Raw genomic sequence first — 21069 nt, forward strand, 5'->3', positions numbered from 1 at the left:
TTTGAGATTGAGCCTAGAGCCAATACCAATCTTAGTGACACAGGAACAAGTGAAACCCCGCCCACAGCCTCACTTTTTTATCCACACGTGACTGTAGAGGACTAATTTAGGTAAGCAGGTTGGTTTGCGACACAGAATAACATATACAGTATACCATCGACCTGTCTGAATAGTTTGCATCAATTTGTTAGGGGAATATTACAAGCTGCTGGTGTAAGTGCTTGTATATATAGAGAGAGATATAGATATATAGATATACTCAATTCAAGAAATCGACTGACATTATTGAGAGAAAAAAAAGTCTCTCCAAAGCAGGAAAAACCAGTTCAGTAGGCAGCAATAAAGGTTAGGAATGCAAAACTCTGTCTCTTTCTCACTTGATGAGAAATACACGACTATATTGTTTGTTTGTTTGTTTTGTTTGTTTTTTGTCTGATTCAGTCTAAAATCTTAATTTCGGGCACGTTTGGACCTGGCGGTTTGCAATTCATGATCATGCTCGTTAGAGTAAGAATCAAACTGTTATGCAAAAAAAACAAAAAATGGTAAATGGTCCTATATGGATAACGTAAATGTTGCACTTCAGAGAAACAGTATATGAGCCAAAACGTCAGAGATCTCACTAGATTTGTATAATTACTAATGCTGTTATCTTAAAGACTATCATGCACATACTGAGCATTCCTTCAAGACATGTAGTATTGGTTGTTGTAATACTGCACAGTTGAAAAAGAGAAATGACGTATAAAAGCATTGAGGTGTAGACAGTAGTGGTTTGGTGCCTTTTGGATTATGGTTCCTCATATGGGTTTTTCCCACCATGTCATCACAGGTTGATAAAGGCATTCTTTGATGCTATCAACTCTACCTTGTATCCTTACGATCTAAATATAAATCTGTCTCGGTTTCTGTAAAACTACTTGAAATGTCAATTGTTATAAGACAATACACAGAAAAATGAACTGATTTATGCAAATACCGGGTAAATCTGTCTTGGTGTGAAACCTATATCTGAGTTTACATGTAACTTTAATGTTACATAACATGTTTCCCCTTGACAGCGATGATTCAGGAGAGCTTGTTGTGTCTTGTTTTTATATGATCATTATGATTGGATGTGTTCACTACACGTTCCTCCTAAAAGTAGGCTGTACATTTGAGTCACTATTCATGTCTAGTAGTTAGTTTCTGCTTTGCTGCAAGGTTTCTGTGAGTGCGGTCATCTTCATTCTTGTAAGTCATATGAGTACACCTAATTTATTTGCCACTCCCTTTTGTTTTCTTCTAACTAGTAAAGTCCCATTATCTCTCTTGTTCTTTCTATTTATAAATATAGCAGCTGGTATGTATTTATTACAGTAGGAAATCTTAGGGAACATATTACATTGCACAAAGTTTCTATTTTAGGCATACCTGAACAGCTGTTATAGCTCTTAACTAATCAGCTAATAAACTGAACTGCTGTTCATCCAAGGTGATTCATCCCCTGGTCAGCATTGATTATCAACTGTCCTTTTCCATGCTCGTTGCCAGGAACCTTTAGTTTGTCCGTTTCTTTTCAACACAGGTCACTCAGGTGCTTGTTCAACTACACGTCATTTCAAGACTGGATTACTGTAACTTCCTCCTGGTTTACCTCTGAGTTCCCTTTGACCTTGGAAAGTAATTCAAAATGCAGCTGCATGACTTTTTAAATTCTCCCACACTACCCTCATTGCTATGCTCCTTCTGCTAGCTTCCTTAAGTTCCCTGCATTATATATAAAACAATGATGCTTGTCTTCAAAACCAAAAACCTGCTTATTCAACAAAAATGAGGATAGATTGACACCAGAACAACAAAGACAAGGAGCCCTAAAACCTCAGCTCATTCCATCAAGATCTTGCCATTCCATTAAATCCAGGTTGCGATGTGAGTCCCACAAACTTAAGCCAAACATTGAGACTGCTCTAGGCATGGATGTACACAGCCACCCCATCATCATTTACCTGAAACCAGGTAGTTCAGAAGGACTCAAGTACTCAAGCTATGTTCAATATGCCCATAATAGAGAAGCCCTGTGATTTTGGTGCACAAAGTTATTGGGTCAGTCTCTTTTCTTGCAAACCAAATGCAATGCATTGAGAAGCTGCTTGATCGGGTTCCAGGTGTTGGAAGGAAGGAGCAACCCATACTGTGTCAGCCAAAAACTCTACCAGAGGGAGAATAAGGACAGCACAATAGAGAAGGCGTGTCTGACCATCAAGTGGGCAGTTCTCACCCTCACCTACTGGTGCACATCTTTAATGTCTCTTTGAATTACACCCTGCTCCAATGGTTCTATCTCAAGAAGTATGCCAACGCATGGTGAACTCATTGGTATCTGGCACTGCAAATCAGAGGTGGCAAGTTAATAGTGGTCCACAGGCTGATGGAACAGACGGTGGTTGGAGATTACCTTGCTTGAACAGATGGGTGGTGGTGGTGGTGGCATGTGTCAGCAAGGGCATGGTCGAGCGTCAGACTGACAAATAATAATGTATAAATCAAAAATACGTTAACCAGACAGCCAAGCGACCACTTGGCACAGCCAAACAAACCTGATGAAATCTCCGGAATGAAAGTTCACTAGAGAAACAGGAACACAAAGCAGCGAATCCCGCCGCACAAACAGCACTTCACACAGCAACACACAAGATAAAGGCATTCAGTTAAAATATGGAACTCTACCAACATAATCTAGCAGTCGCAACCAAATGACCAAATGCAAGATACTAGATTATAACCAGATGGTTAAGTACTTCCTATTTCCAACAACAGCAACCACACACCCTGTGATAGCATTAAGCTAACGAAAAACACAAATTATTGATTTGAACTTCTACAACAGCCTGTACCATAGTTGCACAAATTAAACACCACACATGAAAAAGGAGTGTGTAGCACCGAGAGATACAAGGAAAGCTGAATCAGCGTGATAGCGATATAGTGCTATCCTGCTGCCCAAAAACAAGGCTGAGAACACAGTCAACAACAATTCTAAAAGCAACAGACCGAATTCGAAAGTGATGCCTCTATTACAGTATATACCAGTATATAAAATAGTGTACCCTCATGTTAATAAAATCAATAACACACATACATTTCTAAATAATTTATTGTTAAATTTCAAGTGTTTTCAAAGTCTGAACTTGTATGGCACTTGAATGGAAAACAATCCTGTAGTTGTCTTTACTACATGACAAGTAACAGACAACAGACACCGAATTTCTTCTGAATAAAATAAATAAAAAGTACAAACACAGCTTTGTGCAGCCTGAACTTAGGGCATATATTTCAAGTAATGTAAAACATTCAGAATCTTTTGAAAGAAATAAAAGTGCTTTTAATCTTTAAGAAAAAAATTAAACAAAAGACTTTTGAGCTGCCCCTTTTTTAAACATTAACTACATTAATAACACAGGAATCTTAGGCAAAAGAACATTTCAAGTAAAATAGAACAGGGCAGAATTTACTGAATAAAAAAAAGTGCAGAGCTTTGAGCAGCTCCCTTTTTCCTCTCTCCTTTCCACGTCTCCTTACTCCCTTTCCATCTTCCGTTCCTACTGAGAGAAATGGACATGTAACTGTCCTGCCAGCAGTCTGAATCTTAATTGTCCTGCCTGCGTAATTAGGTGCATTACTGCCACCTTCTGCTCTGGAGTATGGAACAGAAACAGTCTGTTTTTGGCTTGGCTTTTGATGATGCTCCTGTCGTAATAACTAGATTAACTGAGCATGAACGAAAGATTTATCTTTCTATTAATATCAAAGAGCTTATATAATCTTATAATATTAGATTATAATAAGGAGATGCTTAATATGATAATATCAGAATTTTAACGGGTCCGGGCAGACCCGTCACTCGGTCCGGATCCAGACCGCGGTCCGCCATTTGGTGATGCCCGTTATACACCATACTCAGTGAAGTTACTTAATCATACCTTGGACAGTCAGTGGCTTTCAGGAAGAGAAAGCAAACCAAACGTTAATTTAGAAATGACTCTTACCTGTGGGACACACCAGCGAAGCCATAGCCATAGATCAACATTAACAGTATAGTCAGGCAGATAACATCTATACTCTAATGCCACAATTGTCTGTAAACACGGCTTGCTAATCCACTGCTTTGAATTCATTTTGAGTTTTACCTCATAGCATCTTGTGCTTGTAGGCCTCATCCACTGCAGCTTCCTATGGCTCTGTGATATACAGGCACAAAGAGGAGTCCTACAGTAAGGTCTGGCCTGAGGTTGTTGAGGCAATTAGAGCTTCTAGCCCTACTTCTTCCAATACCATGCATTATTCAGCTTTCCAGTCTCCAATGTAATTGTGTGGAGCTTGGAATCATTCTGGTCTTCCCTGATAAATGTAAACAGATGTAGTTCAGAAGGTAGGGGTAGCAAATCTGCTGTGTTTCCATCAATGCTGTAGGGCATATGAGCACAATGTTGTGCTGTCAGGTGCATTCGCTTTGTGTCAGGCTTGTTTTGCAGTCAACTATTATGTGTTTCATTGATTCTCAAGATGGACAAAGAGCGCACTTTGGATCTTCACCTTATCATTAGTTGAAGTTTTGTGAGTTAGCAGGACATCATATGTGGATTTTTGATGAAGCTGGATCTAAATACATACACGTTCTATACAATATGTCTTTCCAAGAGTCATCTTAAATCTACTCCCTTCCTTCTCAAACACATCCTTCTCCTGTTTTTTTTGGATATGGTTCTTTGATCACAAGGGTGTGGAGATCCTCTGAGCTTGTTGGCTACTGAATAGTCTTTGTGCTGGAGAGCCATCTTTGAGTTCAGGGTTGCCAGTGTACACGTCCTCCCAGCCGCCAAAGAACTTTGGTGCATTTATACATTTACATTTACATTTACAGCATTTGGCAGACGCCCTTATCCAGAGCGACGTACATAAGTGCTTAAATCTCTAACACTGAATACATTAATGCTGGTTCACTAGGTTACATACTTAAGATACCATGAGTTAAAAACATTTGTTCAAAGTTACAATGAAAAAAAAAGTGTCAAAGGGTTTTTTTTGTTTTTGTTTTTGCTTTTAAATGCAAAGGATAAGGAAAGAAGCGCTAGTTGAAGTACTTCCTGAATAAGTAGGTCTTCAACCGCCGCTTGAAAATAGCCAGTGACTCAGCTGTCCGGACCTCTATGGGAAGTTCATTCCACCACCTTGGTGCCAGTACAGAGAAGAGTCTTGTAGTATACTTGCCTCTTACCCTGAGAGATGGTGGAACCAGTCGAGCAGTGCTGGTAGATCGGAGGTTGCGGGGTGCAGTGCGAGGAATGATGAGGGCTTTGAGGTAAGAGGGAGCTGGTCCATTTTTGGCTTTGTAGGCCAGCATCAGTGTTTTGAATCGGATGCGTACACCACTACAAAACTGGAAGCTGGAGGATGCCTTAGCTATAGAGCCCAGTGTGCTGAGCAAGAGTGGAGCCTTAGCTACAGTTTTATATTATACTTATTATTTTTATTAAGTGTGCACATGAGCTGGGGCAGCAGGCCAAACTGCAGGCCCTGGAGCTTAGATTTGCAATTCTCCCTGAGAAGAGAATAACAACACTATGCAAGCAGAGACAGACATTTAGCAGAGAAAGAAAGCAGATAGCAACATTGACAAAATCCTTTTGTTGGATTGACTGTCTTACACTTACTGACTTACAATGACTGTACAAACTGTATAATCATATCACACAGAAAGATAGTTTTTAAGATTACGATCACATCCATCCTGCTTATTTCAAGAGTCCTTCATCAATTATCAATGCCTGAGTGTGTAGTTTACTGTAATATGCTTGAATTGACTATAAGTTTGATTATATCTGCAATCAACAGAAAAACATGAATAAATATTCCTTTTAATCCATCAAAGGAATAAAAATATTATTTGAAATAGGCGTGGGCAGCAATTACATGGACATGGAAAATGGTCAATATTATATTTCGTTGAAAAATCCAACATAAATAGAAAGTGAAAAATTTCACTTCACTGGTACGAAGAGTCTCTTCCAACATGACAATGCCCCTGTGCACAAAGCAAGCTTCATGAAGACATGGTTTGACAATGTTGGAAAGGAACAGCTCAAGTGTCCTGCCTTCAGAACCTTAAATCAACCCCACTGAACACCTTTGCTACTAAAACACTGACTGAACCCCAGACCTCCTCCCCAAAACATCATAGCGTGACCTCACAAATGATCACAAATCCCTACAGTCACGCTCTAAAACTAATATGAAAACCGTCACCGAAGTGTAAAGCTTATTAAAATCTGAATCTGGAATGACATGCTCAGGTGCCCATATACAACTTTTGGTCATAGTGTACGTTGTAACCGATCATAGGAAAATACAGTCTTAAAGTCATCATTTTTTTGTTTATGATATTTATATGATCAAGCAGCGCCTGGGAGCTGCTTAAATGTACTACACCAAATCGAAGAAAATCTGCATCAGAAGTACATCCTGGGGCAAATCTCTTTATTCAGATGTATTCCTAAATGTTTATTCAGAATAAGACTGAAAATGAAATTGCTCTAGAATATTTACTTTGCTAGTCATGTTGATTTAACGCTTTCCAGCTTTCTTCATTTTTGCCACACAAAAATTGTGGTAGTTCAGGGCAGATCACTACAGCATGACATCACATGTCGTTCTCTCTAAGCTACTTTATGTGTCTTTCTCAATCTCTGTCTTTCTGGGTTCCCGGTGGCCAGTTAATTAGGCATACCTAACTTATTTTATTTGCCTTTATATCAGGTAAATGATGCACTTTGTAGATAGAAGGGTTCAGAAAATGTGAAAAAAAAGAAGAATTGGAAAAGGCCACAGAGTGGTTATTTGTCTTTTTATTTCTCTCTTTGTATCCTTTGCTCTGTGTATCTGTCTGGCTCTGCTTGCCTTTCTTCTTGCCTCTCTCTCTCTCTCTCTCTCTCTCTCTCTCTCTCTCTCTTTCCTCTCTCTCTCTTTCCTCTCTCTGTCAGCCCCAGGCTCTACATCTTCTTTCACAACCCAATTGAAGGTGACAGGGACAGGGGGGATTAGGGGGGTGAAGGGGAAGGCGAGGGACGATGCACAACGGTGTCGCCTGCGGCAACACAATCATGGAAGAGGAAGCGAAAGGGAGAGGGATAGAGAAACAACAGCAAGAAGAAAGAGTTCTATAAAGGAAGATGAACAAAGTTGTAAACCCTTCCATGAAAGGGATCTTCTTTTTTATGACGTGAGCTGATTTGCTGAAGAACAAACGCTTGTAGACACATACTGTACAGTATATACGGAACGTGACCTGGCATGTTGTGGATACAAAACGTGGGTCTTATTCACTTTATCTGAATATTCACATTATGAGATATTGCCGTCATTTTTGTTTTAAAGACTTGATGAATATTTGTCATGGCATCGTTACCATGGTGATTGCGCTCTTCCTCTCATAATCCCTCCCCTTCACTCCCGTTCACAACATTCAAACGCTCACATGCAAAACTTATGGAATGAGAGAAAGCATGATAAACAAAATAGACGACATAATTGAAACAATCAGTAGAAGCCGAGAAATGGAAGAAAAGGAGAATAGTATTGAGAGACGTAATGACAGATCAATAAATAAGAGATAACAAGGAAGAGATGATGTACAAGAGAATATGTGATAAATAAATAAAAATAAGGTGGTTGTGATGTCACTAATTACAGCACAAAAAAGTCAGATAAAGAGAGAGAGCATGAAAAACAATAGGAACTGAGCAAGTGACCAAGAGAGAAAGATAGTGTGTGTGTGTGTGAGAGAGAGAGAGAGAGAGAGAGAGAGAGAGAGAGAGATGAAGCACGAGAAAAAGATGGTGACAGGAATGAACTAACGAGATCCAAAAAAATTGCATGCCCTAAAGCTATATGAAGCTCTGTGAGGAGATACACAGACATACGCACATTTACACAAAGACACATGCAGCAGTATTGCAAATCCACACCATGATGGACAAAATAAAACTAAAAAGAATCCCTATTATTATTATTATTATTATTATTATTATTATTATTATTAGTAGTAGTAGTAGTAGTAGTAGTAGTAGTAGTAGTAGTAGTAGTAGTATAAACCAAATATTTGTTAGTTTCTTTGTTCTTTTCTTTAACCATAATGAATATTTTTGTTAGCATTAATTCTAGGCAAAAAAAACAACAATAAATGCCAAACATCTGTGTGTGCTTGTATGTGTGTAGCAGCATGAGCGATAGACAGAGACAGGAAACAAGTGGACTGGATATAAAAGAAGACGACATCCCCTTTAATTGTATTCGCTTTTCATTTTTAGCAACAGCTAATTTATTCACTCATAAAAAAATGTCCACATCCCTCAAGCACATAGCTTTTTTATTATATTGCGTAGATTTTCTTTATAGTACGTCCTATAAAGTCGACCGCACTCACTTTTTGATCGGGTTTGACTTTGCTGTGCTTGTATCTACAAATATACGCACTTCACTGCTAAAAGAAACCGAGTAAATATATATTGGATAAAAGGACTCTCTAGCTCATTAGCTCGTGCTCGAATACCGTTTCGCTGCTGACCCACAGTAACCCGTACCCCTGCCTGTTACAGGGAGGTTCTGAACAAGGATCTGCTTCTTGTACAGCACAGGAGACAGACTTGAACAGGTTAAATGAACTTGAGATAAGTGAGAATCAGAAGATAGTAAAGATATAAGTAGTATACTCTGACAGGAAACCGGAAAACCCAATAATCTACAACCATGGGAGAGAGGAGGGGGTGTGGTAGCATCAAAACACTTAAAAGCCTATATCAGTGGTGTAGGTGCAGGATTTTGTTTCAACCAAGCAGGAGACACACCTGATTTCATGCAATTAATCAGTTGATCTTGGCTTTTTGTCGACTCAGACATGAAGTAAAGATGCAGGCCTGGGGGTTCATTGGCATAGGAAAGGGTTAACCAGTCAACTCAGGTGTGAAGTGAACATGCAGGCCTGGTGGTTCATTGGTGTACGTCAGGGATCTCCAGTCGACTCAGTTGTGAAGTAAAGATGCAGACCTGGGGGTTTATTGGCATAGGACGGGGTTCTCCAGTCGACTCAGATGTAAAGTAAAGATGTAGTGGTTCACTGGTGTAAGTCAAGGTCCTCCAATCTTATTCCAAAGGGCTCATGTGGGTGCAGGCTTTTATCAGCTTTCAGAAGACTCAGATGTGGCTTCTGCCTGGTTGGAAAAACCTGCGCCCATATGAGTCCTTTGGAATAAGGACCCTGTCTTATGTCAATAAACCACCAGGTCTGTATCTTTACCTAATAAAATAACTACTCAATAATATTCCTTACTAAACAAATGCAGGTTTATCTGGACTTAGAGACTGTGCCTGTGTTAGTACAAGAACAGTAACTGGAAGGAACATGAGCATAAAGAATGAACATCAAAAACAAGCAGATTCATCATTATATTTGGATCTATGGCAAGTAAATGGCTGAGTGACATGGGCAGTGACTGACTGAGCAAATGTGAATGCTTTTCAATGAGACATTGATCTGGCAAATGAATACCAAATGTTGATGCTCTGAAGAGAAGGAGTGCAGAGTGCACACTGTTACTGGCAAATATGGTGTTAAACCAGGCTGAGATGTGGTTGGAGAATCCCCCAGCCTTGCCACTCCTGAGGCAACTGAACCAGTTGGTCAGCTATGCCCAATGGCTAGGTAGTGTATCTCGGAAGTGCAAATGGAATTCTGGGAAGTGGGTCTAGAAGACCAGTGGCATTTAGCTATAAGTACTCATCTGGACCATAATCTACTCATTCCACCAGATACTGGAGTTCCTCACAACTCCTCCAGTTCAGCAGAGATCTCACAACATGAGCTGGAGAACCACTGACAATGAGAAACACATGATGACTTGATGAGAAACATATCTAATATAGGTTTCACTTATTCTGGAGGTTATGTCCTCCTATGTCCTCAGTATGTCCTCTTAAAAGCATTGCCCAGATTAATAATAAAACTGCATCACGGGAAGCGGGTCATCTTTACAGGCTGTTTAACCTATAGTTCTTTGTTCAGCCTTCTATTGTATGTGCAAGATACATGAAGGAACCAGCAAAGAGCTGCCAAATCAAAGTTTAAAATTTTTCCAAGAATCCAAGTTCAAAATTAGGGTCAGTCTCTATAATGGGATCTAATTGGGAATATTGTAAATTGTACACATGATGCCTTGTAAACAACAAAATTACACATATTTTCCCCAAGGTCTTGTGATTAGACAAATTTCGTAATACTCAATTGCATTATTATTATTATTATTATTATTATTATTATTATTATTATTATTATTATTATTATTATTATTATTGTGGAACCTTCAATTTATTACACCCCCACATACTAGGAATATACATATACACTCTAAACCCTATGCTATAGCACTATAACTAATGGATTAGTGGGATGTTAATTATTAAATCGTTAAATTGTTAAATATTAATTTAGAAATATTCTTCACTCTGCCCATTTTATTTTTTTCTCCATTATCTCTCGTCTTTCCGTTGCTCCTCTTTCTCTTCCCTTCCTCCCCTCTGTGACATTAAGTTTAAACTTGACACTGATGTTGACTTACTGTGTCACCTACTCTCTCTCTCTCTCTCTCTCTCTCTCTCTCTCTCTCTCTCTCTCTCTCTCTCTCTCTCTCTCTCTCCCTCGCTCACTCTCTCTCTATTCTACTCTTGCTGCGAGGACATAAGTGCCCGCAGACGCAATTCTCTCTGGAGCCCCCCTCCATCTCGCTCCCTTCCACTCCATCTAACTCTCTCCATCTCTCTCTCTCTCTCTCTCTCTCTCTCTCTCTCTCTCTCTCTCTCTCTACCCTTCTTTACCCAGCTATCCACCCTCTATCTTACAAACATACCATCCATTGTCAACAAACAGAAGAAGCAAGATAAAACTGTGTTCCGTGAAGAGCAATGACTTTAGCATCACATTCCATGATGTGTTGATGTGCATAAATCGATATTTGGTGAGTTGGTTTTAACTTCATTTTTATTTTATCGCTGTCATCAAAGGAGTGTGTAGAATTTTGTATCATATCATCAGAGAAAACTAAAAGTAAAGACACAGAAGCATAAAGAATTTAAGGAAGACCTCTGAACCTGGGTTACTGACCATAATTGTCATGCACACCCTTATTTACAGTTTGTGTTTATTCCCATAAATATTATTTACACTGGTAAAAATGTATTATATTCGGTGTATTTTAAAACAAGCATTACAATCAGATATATTAGTACATTACTAAATTTGTTCAGTGTTCTAAAATCACCTTAAATAATGACCCAACTCTAACCTTTTTGTTTTTTTGATAGTATTTGATCTGTTAATGCGTATTCGTATTATACTTATATTTATGCTCTTGTATGTTGCAGAGCACTACAGTTGTGCCCTACGTTGGCACTTTGTCTTTCTAATGCAGTGCATTTAACAGTTTTGTGTTTGCACTGTATAACGTGTATACCTATAAAACACTAGAGGATTCTTTCTGTTCATGTAACCAGCTTTTGCTGTCAGGATGATGCTAATTCATTTTAATGCCAAATTGCGTAGATTTATACCTGTGTATACTCTCTCTTTCTCTCTCTCTCTCTCTCTCTCTCTCTCTCTCTCTCTCTCTCTCTCTCTTTCTCTCTCTCTCTCCCTCCCTAGAGTTGCTTCCATATTTATCTCTGTTCCTTTGTAGATTGAAAAGCCAACGGATGATGTACGAGAAGTTAACAATGCTGAATTTGCAAAGTAGTTCTAACTGGAACATGCCCAATGACTGGTACCATCAGTCTGGTACCAACACCGCTGCCAGCCATCACAGCACAGGTGACTTTATTTGCCATATTTGAGTCTGAACATATTTTATCATCTGGGTATCTTTTATGTTTAGGTTCAGTTCTTCTTACTAGTAGCAGAAGTAGATACAAATACAGCATCCAGTGTATAGTATCTATGAAGCTTCTTAAATGATCTGAATTTAAACTGAACGGTATGTTTTATTATATTTAAGGCATTTATCACCTTAAATTATATAGTACTAGTTTGAGATTGTCCTACTAATTTGTGCATATTAATTATTCTGCATCGTATTATTTGATTCTTTGGGTTATCAGTTTAAAAACCAAAGCTCTTGATTGTAGTGTCTGATGGCTGCATGCTGGACACAGACCCCAGGATGGGGACGGGAGGAGGAAGAGTGCAGATGGAGAGGGACGACGGTGAAGAATCACAGCTGCGGCTGCAGCTGAAGAGGAAACTGCAGAGGAACAGGACCAGCTTTACTCAGGAGCAGATTGAGGCCCTGGAGAAAGGTACTACCAGTCTATGATTTTGGGCTATCAATGTGGATTTTGCTGTAGATACTGTATACTGTGGATCCTGAGGACTGTGCATCCTGAGTAAGTGTAGTTTTACTTATTTTAATACACATACAGTATATTATTCTCAACTAAATGATCAGTATAGACAAAACCTGGATCTATAGAAGTATATTATTGATATCTTGATGTGTGTTTCTGCCTTTATAATAAGAGTAATAAGAGAGAGGTTATCCTAAAGAGATGGCTTACACATTGGTGTGGTGTACTGCAATGAAGGGTCAGGTTACTAGGAATTAGGCAATATGATCCAGACTTCTGCTTAAGGGCATACAATGCCCATGTACTTAGGCATTTTGCATTAATAGCTGTTTCCTAAACTGCTAGATTCCAGTTGGCAATTGAGGCTAAAGGATCAGACACACAGGCATAGATGTCCTGACTGAGGGTGCCAGATGTTGTCATCCAGAAGTGTTTCACTGATTACTATTGAAAACAGCAGTGAAATCCAGGGTCTTGTTGGCTGTTTTGTGACCAAAAACAGGGTTCTGTAGCCATGTTGCTAAATAATAGAGGAGAAAAAACAGACTGAGAGCCACAATTGGCATTGAGTTGATTTGGCACTAGTGACAAGCTCTAATTGTGCCTCTCAAAACATCTCCAGTATCTGGTGCAGGCCAGATATGAATGGGCTCATTTGAGGAAATTTTGTCATGGGTTGTACTGCTTATCCATATTCCACTATAATGGCTGAAATAGCTCACTGTCATTCCCTCGGCTGGCAGATTAGCATGATCAAGTTGGTTGATGTATTCTGGCTGCCACACACCATTAATATCACCACTTCAAATCAAACTCCTTCTGTTCGGCATGTCTACATTACCTGCAATGTTTGGGTTCCTGTCAATGGGGTAAGGGCATGCTCAAGTCCATGGTGTTTGGGGTCCAATCATTGTCTTATAATCCACTTTTCAAATACATTTGAAACTCCAGGATGTATCGAGCATTCACCAAACCTAGAATCCTCAAAAGATCCTACCAATGCACATGGCTGAATGAATAATATCTCGATGAATATTAATCAGAAGCATAAATAATATCCACCACACTTTATGGGGTAAAGAATTGGCTACCATTTTAAGTGAATCTAGCCACATGGTGTTCACTGTCAGACCCAGTTATGTCACATGGACAAAAAAAATAGCTGCTTCCTAGTGAGAGTACAAAGTAAACCAAGCTAAACAGCATAATATTCTGGATCCAAATATAACAATATTCTAATACCAGTCACCATCACGAGTTACTATCATGATTCATGAGAACATCTGTGGTGTTAGGAAGAGCAGGAATTTGATTGGATTACTACTTGGAGCAGCAATGATGCAACAGTGGTGTCTTTGGAAGACGGCCGATGAGTGATGTTTTCAGCAGTGGAAACCAGGGTCTTGTTGTGCCATAGTGCTGTGGTACAGGTGCTATGCATAAAAATGCATTTGATTTTTATTGCACCAACCATTGCACTCAAGCCGCGATTTAGAGGACATACTGTTTAGAACTATATGATCCAGTATCAACTAATCTTTGATTTTAGGAAAGTTTCAGCAAGTTCTGGCAAAATGCAGTTCTGAGTTTAAACACTGGGTGTCACTGTCATTAATTTTAAAAGCCTATGTAAACAAGCTTGGCTAGATGTCAAGAAGATTTTTATTGTCATTTCAATTGTCATTACACTGAAAAAGAAAATAATGATCCTCTAGGAACCTGGTGCTACATAAAGATACATAAAACAACAAGGAACTAGGGACTGAGTACAATCACACAGTCCAAATGAAGTGTTTGGGTTTCTTTGTACAGCAGGAATCTCAGGGAGTTTTTCCTTGCCGCCGTCACTTCAATAGTTTTTATAAATTAACATTAAATTTAAAATGTATGTATTTATTCATTTATTTTTATTCTTATTTTTTCTTCTTATTATTATTAGATAAATATTTTTCTCTTCTGTTTCTATACTTCTATAAAGCTGCTTTAAGACAAAGTGAATTGTTAAAAGCACTATATAAAGAAAAAGAATTTCAATAAGATCTAAGATCAAAATCTACCGAATTTACTGTTGACTAAAATGCCTCTTTAATTTAGCAAGATTCACTTGTTCTAATAAGGGGGAAAAAATTACAAATAAATGTCTGACTTTTTTTATTTAGAAGGAACATTGTCATAATATATAAGAACCACAGCAGAGTAGATTACATCACTGAGAGGAGATTACATGCAGCTTTGTATGGGCAGGGCACCAAGGCACAGCAGCTATATGTATAGCTCTATAATGTGTTCATGTAGTCTAATGTGTACAGACAAGAAGTCTCTTTGACTTTGTGGGAAGATCATGGCATGTTTGCACATGTGCACAAGGAGGTTACCAGGTGTTTCACATCCCTGAGGTAATATCCAGCCAAATCACATTTGTGTATTATATGAGAGTGTCCTGTGACATTTTTAACCTGCATATAAGGACACATACTCTAAAAATGGAAGAAAACTGTCCTACGCAGGCTCCAGGTAAAAGGTAAAAGTAAAAATCCTTGCTAGATTAACAGGCAGAACCCAAAGCACATCAAATAGCAATAAGCGATGAGGGAAGCCGAGACGTCTGTAAGGGGCGGTCTGATCTGCTGTGTTCTCAGCGCCTTTCTAAATGGATAGGGCGACGTCTAGTGACGGTAAAGAGTTATAGCGAGTAAGATCAATTAGAATTAGCCAATTGGAGGAGGCAAATATGACCTTTGCATGTGCATCCTCCACAATCTTCAGCCCTTCTCAGGTTGAATGAAGTTGTAATAAAGTTCTTACTGGTTCTAAGAAGTTTGGTTCCTTGCTTATCCTCAAACCTGCTTGGGATATTATCAGGATATTAGCATGTAGTAACTGGAAAAGCTCATGTAATGCTCGCTTGTTGGAAAATCATCAGTAGGAAGAGGGTTGATATGTAATTTATAATCCATCATAACATTATAAAACTAGCTTTTAGACATAGAGCTAAGGATCTTCAGCTTTCTTGTACAGCTTTTTCATCAGTTTTGTCCAGAAGTGTCCTCAGTAACCTTGTAGGGAAACATGAAACGTTTTCACAGATACCTGACATGTTTATCTTACAAATTTTGGAATATGTCCTTCTGACAGTTTAATTTCTTACTTAGGTTTAGAAATATGATTGCAAAGACGCATTGTGCATAAATAATGTGTGTAAGAGATAATACAAAAAAAATGACTATGCATTGATGCCGATAGACAAACGTGATATTTGGGATTAGGCTGTATATTGTGTGTTAATCTGTTATCTTTTCTTCTACAGAATTTGAGAGGACACACTACCCTGATGTCTTTGCACGGGAACGTCTAGCAAATAAAATAGACCTCCCAGAAGCACGGATCCAAGTATGAACTTCCATCCTTGCGTTAATCCTGGTGTGTTTTTTTTTTTTGGCATGGTAATGACATCTGTGTGATTGACTTACAGGTGTGGTTCTCCAATCGAAGAGCCAAATGGAGACGAGAAGAGAAGCTGCGCAACCAGAGGAAATCAGGAGGAGGAACTTCATGCACCCAAACACACACTCCTCTTAGCACTTCCTTTAACGCAGCCCTGTATCAGCAGCACAGCAACAGTGCAGGTGTGTATTCTTACAACCGTAACTAATTACTCCATGGTGAATGTAGGCATGTAGATGAGTGCACAAACATTTTCAATGAAACACTAAATCAGTACGTTTTAATATATAAAGTTTAGCACTGTTTCTGACGTCCACCTTTACAGATGCAAAATTATGCTTGGTCTAATGTTTAAAATGTTTACAAAAGTGTGTGTGTGTGTGTGTGTGTGTGTGTGTGTGTGTGTGTGTGTGTGTGTGTGTGTGTGTGTGTGTTATGGTTAGGCTCCATGATCAATCAAAGTGAGACAACTCTCCCTAGTTACAGTTCCCTATCTGTCTATTCTGGAGTACAGGTAACGTTTGTTTTATTTCTATAGTGTTTCTTAGTGTACAGATTTTTTTCACCTAATATATTCTTCATAACACATTCAAACATATCAAATGCCAATAAATAGTCCAAAGGAAATGTAAGTAAGGATGTGTGTTTACACTGTCACTGAATGTTCAACATATTCTTCAATTATTAGATATATGTTTGTTCAATCTTTTTTTTTTTTTTGGTGAGAAAAATAGCTAATGCTGCCCTCTTGTGGACCCAAAAGACTCCAGACATCAAACGATAAATAATAATAAACAAATAATAAGTTCCTTTGTCAAAATGAATCTCGTTTATAAAAACATTTTTTTCTCTACCCCACTTTCCTTTCCTTAATATTCACTCCGGTTATGTTTTATCATGGATTTCTGTTTTATGGCATGAATTTGAATTGTTTGGTCAGTCGGCCCCCTCGTACCCTTGCATGTTGCCCCCTTCCCCTTCTGCCCCGCAATCCTTTGAGCCTTCTTCTTACCCCTCCCCCCACCTCCCAGGCCCGCCACCCGGAAACACCAGCACAGGTAAGACCCGCCCACTTTTAAATATGGTTGTCAATAACAATATTAAATTGACTGTTTCCTTTGTTTCACTGTTAATAATTAAAATTCTGAAAATTCTGAACATTAAAAGTGGAACAACATTCAAACCAGTTCCAAAATTATTTGATTTGATTAATGTATTTAACATGGAAAACCATATTATGTCATACATAATGCCCCTTTCAAAAGTATTGGAAAAGGAAGGCTATTACTTTTGCTTTTTGCTAGACATTTGGGTTTGAAATCTAAATTTCAGCTTTCATTTCTCGATATTTACATCCAACTGTGTTAAACAATTTGCACCCTTGGTGGAAGATCACCTGTTTTTTTAATTGCTCAAAAGTATTGGCACTGATAATTTTTCTTAGTTTCTAAGCCCAAGCCATGACACTACCACCACCATGCGTCACTGATGATTATATGTTTGGGATCAGGTTCAAATCATTTTTGGCCTTTTCATCTTGTTTTATAAAGGTTCATCTTGGTTCCAGATTTTATGTGGCTCAAAACTGTACTTCTTTGTCAATTTCATTCTCATTTTCTCTTTCTTACTGCTGATGAAAGAGATCTCTTGGCTCGATGTTTCCCTCTTGTCTCAGCTACAAAATGTCTCTCTTTTCTCCCATAGATATCGTTTTGATATATTACTGAAGCTAAGAGTGCTCCTTACTATCTTAACAGTTTCTTGAAGCTGCGAACTTTCTTGCTGCGAGTTTCCAGTTGCCGTTCTATGTCTCCAGTATGTACTGTATTCTTAATACTGGTTGCCATAGTAATAGAGTATGGCATAGTGACTGGAGCAAAAAAGGACGGATCCTAGGGCCACCAACTGGGTTGATACTACTGGGCCCCTGAGCAAGGCCCATAACCCTTAATTGCTCTGGATAATGTAAAATTATGTAAATGTAGATGAAATGTGGATGAAAATGTAAAATTTTCTCAACTTTGTTGCATCACTGGACGCACCGACATCCACTGGTCGCTGTCTGTCACGTCGCTGAAAGTCACTAGCTCTTAAAGGTGGGGTGCACGATGTTTGAAAGCCAATGTTGACAGTTGAAATCACCAAAACAAACACGCCCCTAACCCAAATGGGTGTCACCCCTGTTTTGATAGCTCTGCCCCAAACATACATAAGTAACCCAGGCAACTGTTGTGGCAGAACCTGCTGGGGCAGCTGGCCGAGGGGATATTTTTATCAGTAAATGAACTCAGTGAGTAATACTATGGTAATACAAATATGTTTTTGTAGTACTGTTAGTTGTACCGTGAAAGCTTTAGCTCCGTTTCACGTGGAAGACTTTCAGTTCTTTTCAGCGCTGAAAAGCTGTTCCTATATTAACACGTGTCCTGCTTCTTGCCGTATTGTAAGCTTTTTTCACTTTTGTTTTTATCCGCCATGTCAATCTTTCAATCACTTTCTGCTAATGTTAGACATGCGCATTGAACACTCTCTCCGCCACATATTGACAAGACACGCCCCTTTCTCCTGATTGGCTACACGTTTGTTTTGTTTGTCGGCCTGTCTCAGTTTTCTCAAGCATTTCTCAAACATCGTGCACCCCACCTTTAATGAAAATGATCCTCTCACGTCACTGTATTGTTTTTAATGCCATTGTGAATTTGTATGAGACTATGGTGATATATCAAAATACCAAACAGCACGCTTATAAGGTAAATCATATTATACGGTTCAACCCTATTTACAGTATTAAAGTAAATGCACTTATATATACCTGTATTTGTTTGGGCAATATGACAAGTAGCCCGGGCATTTCAATAAAAACTGATTAATGGTCATTCGTTGCTCTGTGTATTATAGGCTTGATCTCTCCTGGGATTTCAGTACCGGTCCAGGTCCCAGGGAATGAGCAGAACATGGGTCAGAACTTGGGCCAGTACTGGGCCAGACTGCAGTGAGGAAAACACAATGCGATGAAGTGATAAAAAAAAGGCTTGAAGAGAAAGCTCAACTCAGCCATGCTGAAAACTCACTATAGAGTTCACATTCATGACATAACATTCAAGATTAAAGTGTAGGAACTTTGTTTTGTTAACTATACTGCATCGTCAACAACGTGAACCGGTCGCAATGCACTATGGGATAGTATTTCTTGCTCGATAGGCTGCTGTTTAAATTTACGCTACTAAATTTGCAAGAAAATGAATCATACATAACAATTGTCGGGATTTATATATTTTTTTTATTAAACCTATTTAGACAGTGTTCTTATTAGCAACACGCTCATTAGTCGACCTGAGAGACATGAACCAAAAAAGAACCAGAAAAATAAGGAAGGTTTTTTCTTTGTTTTTTTTACAAAAGTATTTACTTCTCTTATATAATCATTTCTTTGCTGAAAAATTTCCTTGTTCTAACTGAATGAAAAATACTGTGAAACTAAACTTCTAGTGAATTTTCCAAATCACGAATTTGTCAACTGACACGTTTTTTTTTGTTTGTTTGTTTTTGACACTTCCTTAAATCTTGACAGATTTTTGTGCATGTGTTTTGTTTGTTTGTGTGCTTTATTTATTTATTTATTTTTAACAGATGATTGAATTTATTTTCACATTTCAGATGTAAAACTGTGTTAAGGGGATGAAATAGGGACAGATTCAAACAGAACCTGCGAGAGGAAGTCACCAGGCATGGTGTTAAAAATAAATAAATAAATAAATAAATAAATGAAGTACTGGAACAGAGCCATTGTGTCACATCCGCTGAAATACTTGCACTAAAGCGAACGACTATCAGCGATCGTTACAAAGCCGATGACAATCACTGACAATTATGCAGCTTCAATTTTCATAATGACTTCAAAAGCATCTGTCGATCCAAAGTTTCTCATCTCTTCTTCTTTTTTGCCCCAAAGCATTACTTAATCTGCGTTTTGATTAAAAAAATATATTTGATATTTATTTATAATTTTTCCTGTCTTCTGTATAACTATGTTTAAATGCTAGGATTTCTAATCTGTGTGCTCCGCTTAGTATCTGCTCATTAAATCTGTGAATGTGTACATATATGTGTGTGTGTGTGTGTGTGTGTGTGTGTGTGTGTGTGTGTGTGTGTGTGTGTGTGTGTGTGTGTGTGTGTGTGTGTGTGTGTGTGTCTGATGGCACGGATGCACTGCAATGCAAGTGTTTTTTTGTGTAGGGATAAAAAAGAAAGTGTCTTTTTCCTGCAGTCAACCTATTTTGTGTATGCACTGAACCCTTTAATAAAAATCTACATGTGATCATTAAAACCGAGCTGTTGTTTTATTCCATAACGCCAGATGTCGTTATCAGTAACACGATGCAGCTGTGAGAGGATTTTCTCAAATATCTGGAGTTTTAATCAATAATGTTAAAGTATGATCAAGAGTCAGGAGGGAAAACAAATCTATTTACTGCTATCACTTTTCTCTTTGGTTCAACTGTGAGATTGTATTGAGGCAAATGATATGAAGCTAAGCTGGTGGATGCTCTCTCTCTCTTTCTCTCTCTCTCTCTCACACACACACACACTTGAGCATTCTCTCTCTCTCTCTCTCTCTCTCTCTCTCTCTCTCTCTCTCTCTCTTACACACACACACACACACACACACTCACTTGACCACTCTCTCTCTCTCTCTCTCTCTCTCTCTCTCTCTCTCTCTCTCTCTCTCTCTCTCTCTCTCTCTCTCACACACACACACACACACACACTCTCTCACTCTCTTGTGTGCACATTTGACCATCATAACCACTCCCCAACCCTCCCATTCTCTCTGTAATTCTGTCTGTCCGTCTATATAGAGGCAAATATGAAGCTGGCTAATGCTTAACCATCATCGGTGCTCTCTCTCTCTCTCTCTCTCTCTCTCTCTCTCTCTCTCTCTCTCTTACTCTCTCACCACTAATAACATTATTGGCCTAGCTCTGAAGCCTGGACAGTTGGTCTACTCAGAGCTGCAGTGCTGCCATGTATAATTTTGATGTAAATCGTGGAGCATGAGGAATCTTTAATGCTCACTTTTAAGCATTATGTACAAACATAGAAATGATCCTTGATCTCACTGTATTTTTTCATTTGAAATAAAAATCTACACGCATAAACAGCACCCCGTGACACCATATGAGTTTGGTGCATGAGCCG

General features: G+C 38.7%; 1 protein-coding gene across 2 annotated transcripts; it reads left to right on the forward strand.

The window, feature by feature from the left end:
* The first annotated feature begins 46 nt into the window (after positions 1 to 46).
* LOC113653552 (paired box protein Pax-6-like) lies at positions 47 to 20197 on the forward strand. Of its 2 annotated transcripts, none has more exons than XM_047817324.1 (9): positions 47 to 110; positions 10910 to 11045; positions 11763 to 11893; positions 12208 to 12378; positions 15734 to 15816; positions 15899 to 16052; positions 16314 to 16384; positions 16811 to 16928; positions 18769 to 20197. In XM_047817324.1, exons 3-9 carry the CDS (start codon positions 11779 to 11781, stop codon positions 18864 to 18866), a joined length of 810 nt encoding a protein of 269 aa, XP_047673280.1. In that variant the 5' UTR covers positions 47 to 110; positions 10910 to 11045; positions 11763 to 11778; the 3' UTR covers positions 18867 to 20197. The 2 variants fall into 2 exon arrangements, with proteins under 2 accessions (XP_047673280.1, XP_047673281.1); XM_047817325.1 differs by having other exon boundaries at positions 16902 to 16928; positions 18769 to 18883.
* The last annotated feature ends 872 nt before the right edge of the window (positions 20198 to 21069 follow it).

The sequence above is a fragment of the Tachysurus fulvidraco genome, chromosome 8 (assembly GCF_022655615.1).
Source record: "Tachysurus fulvidraco isolate hzauxx_2018 chromosome 8, HZAU_PFXX_2.0, whole genome shotgun sequence".
In the NCBI taxonomy this organism is placed as follows: Eukaryota; Metazoa; Chordata; class Actinopteri; order Siluriformes; family Bagridae; genus Tachysurus; species Tachysurus fulvidraco.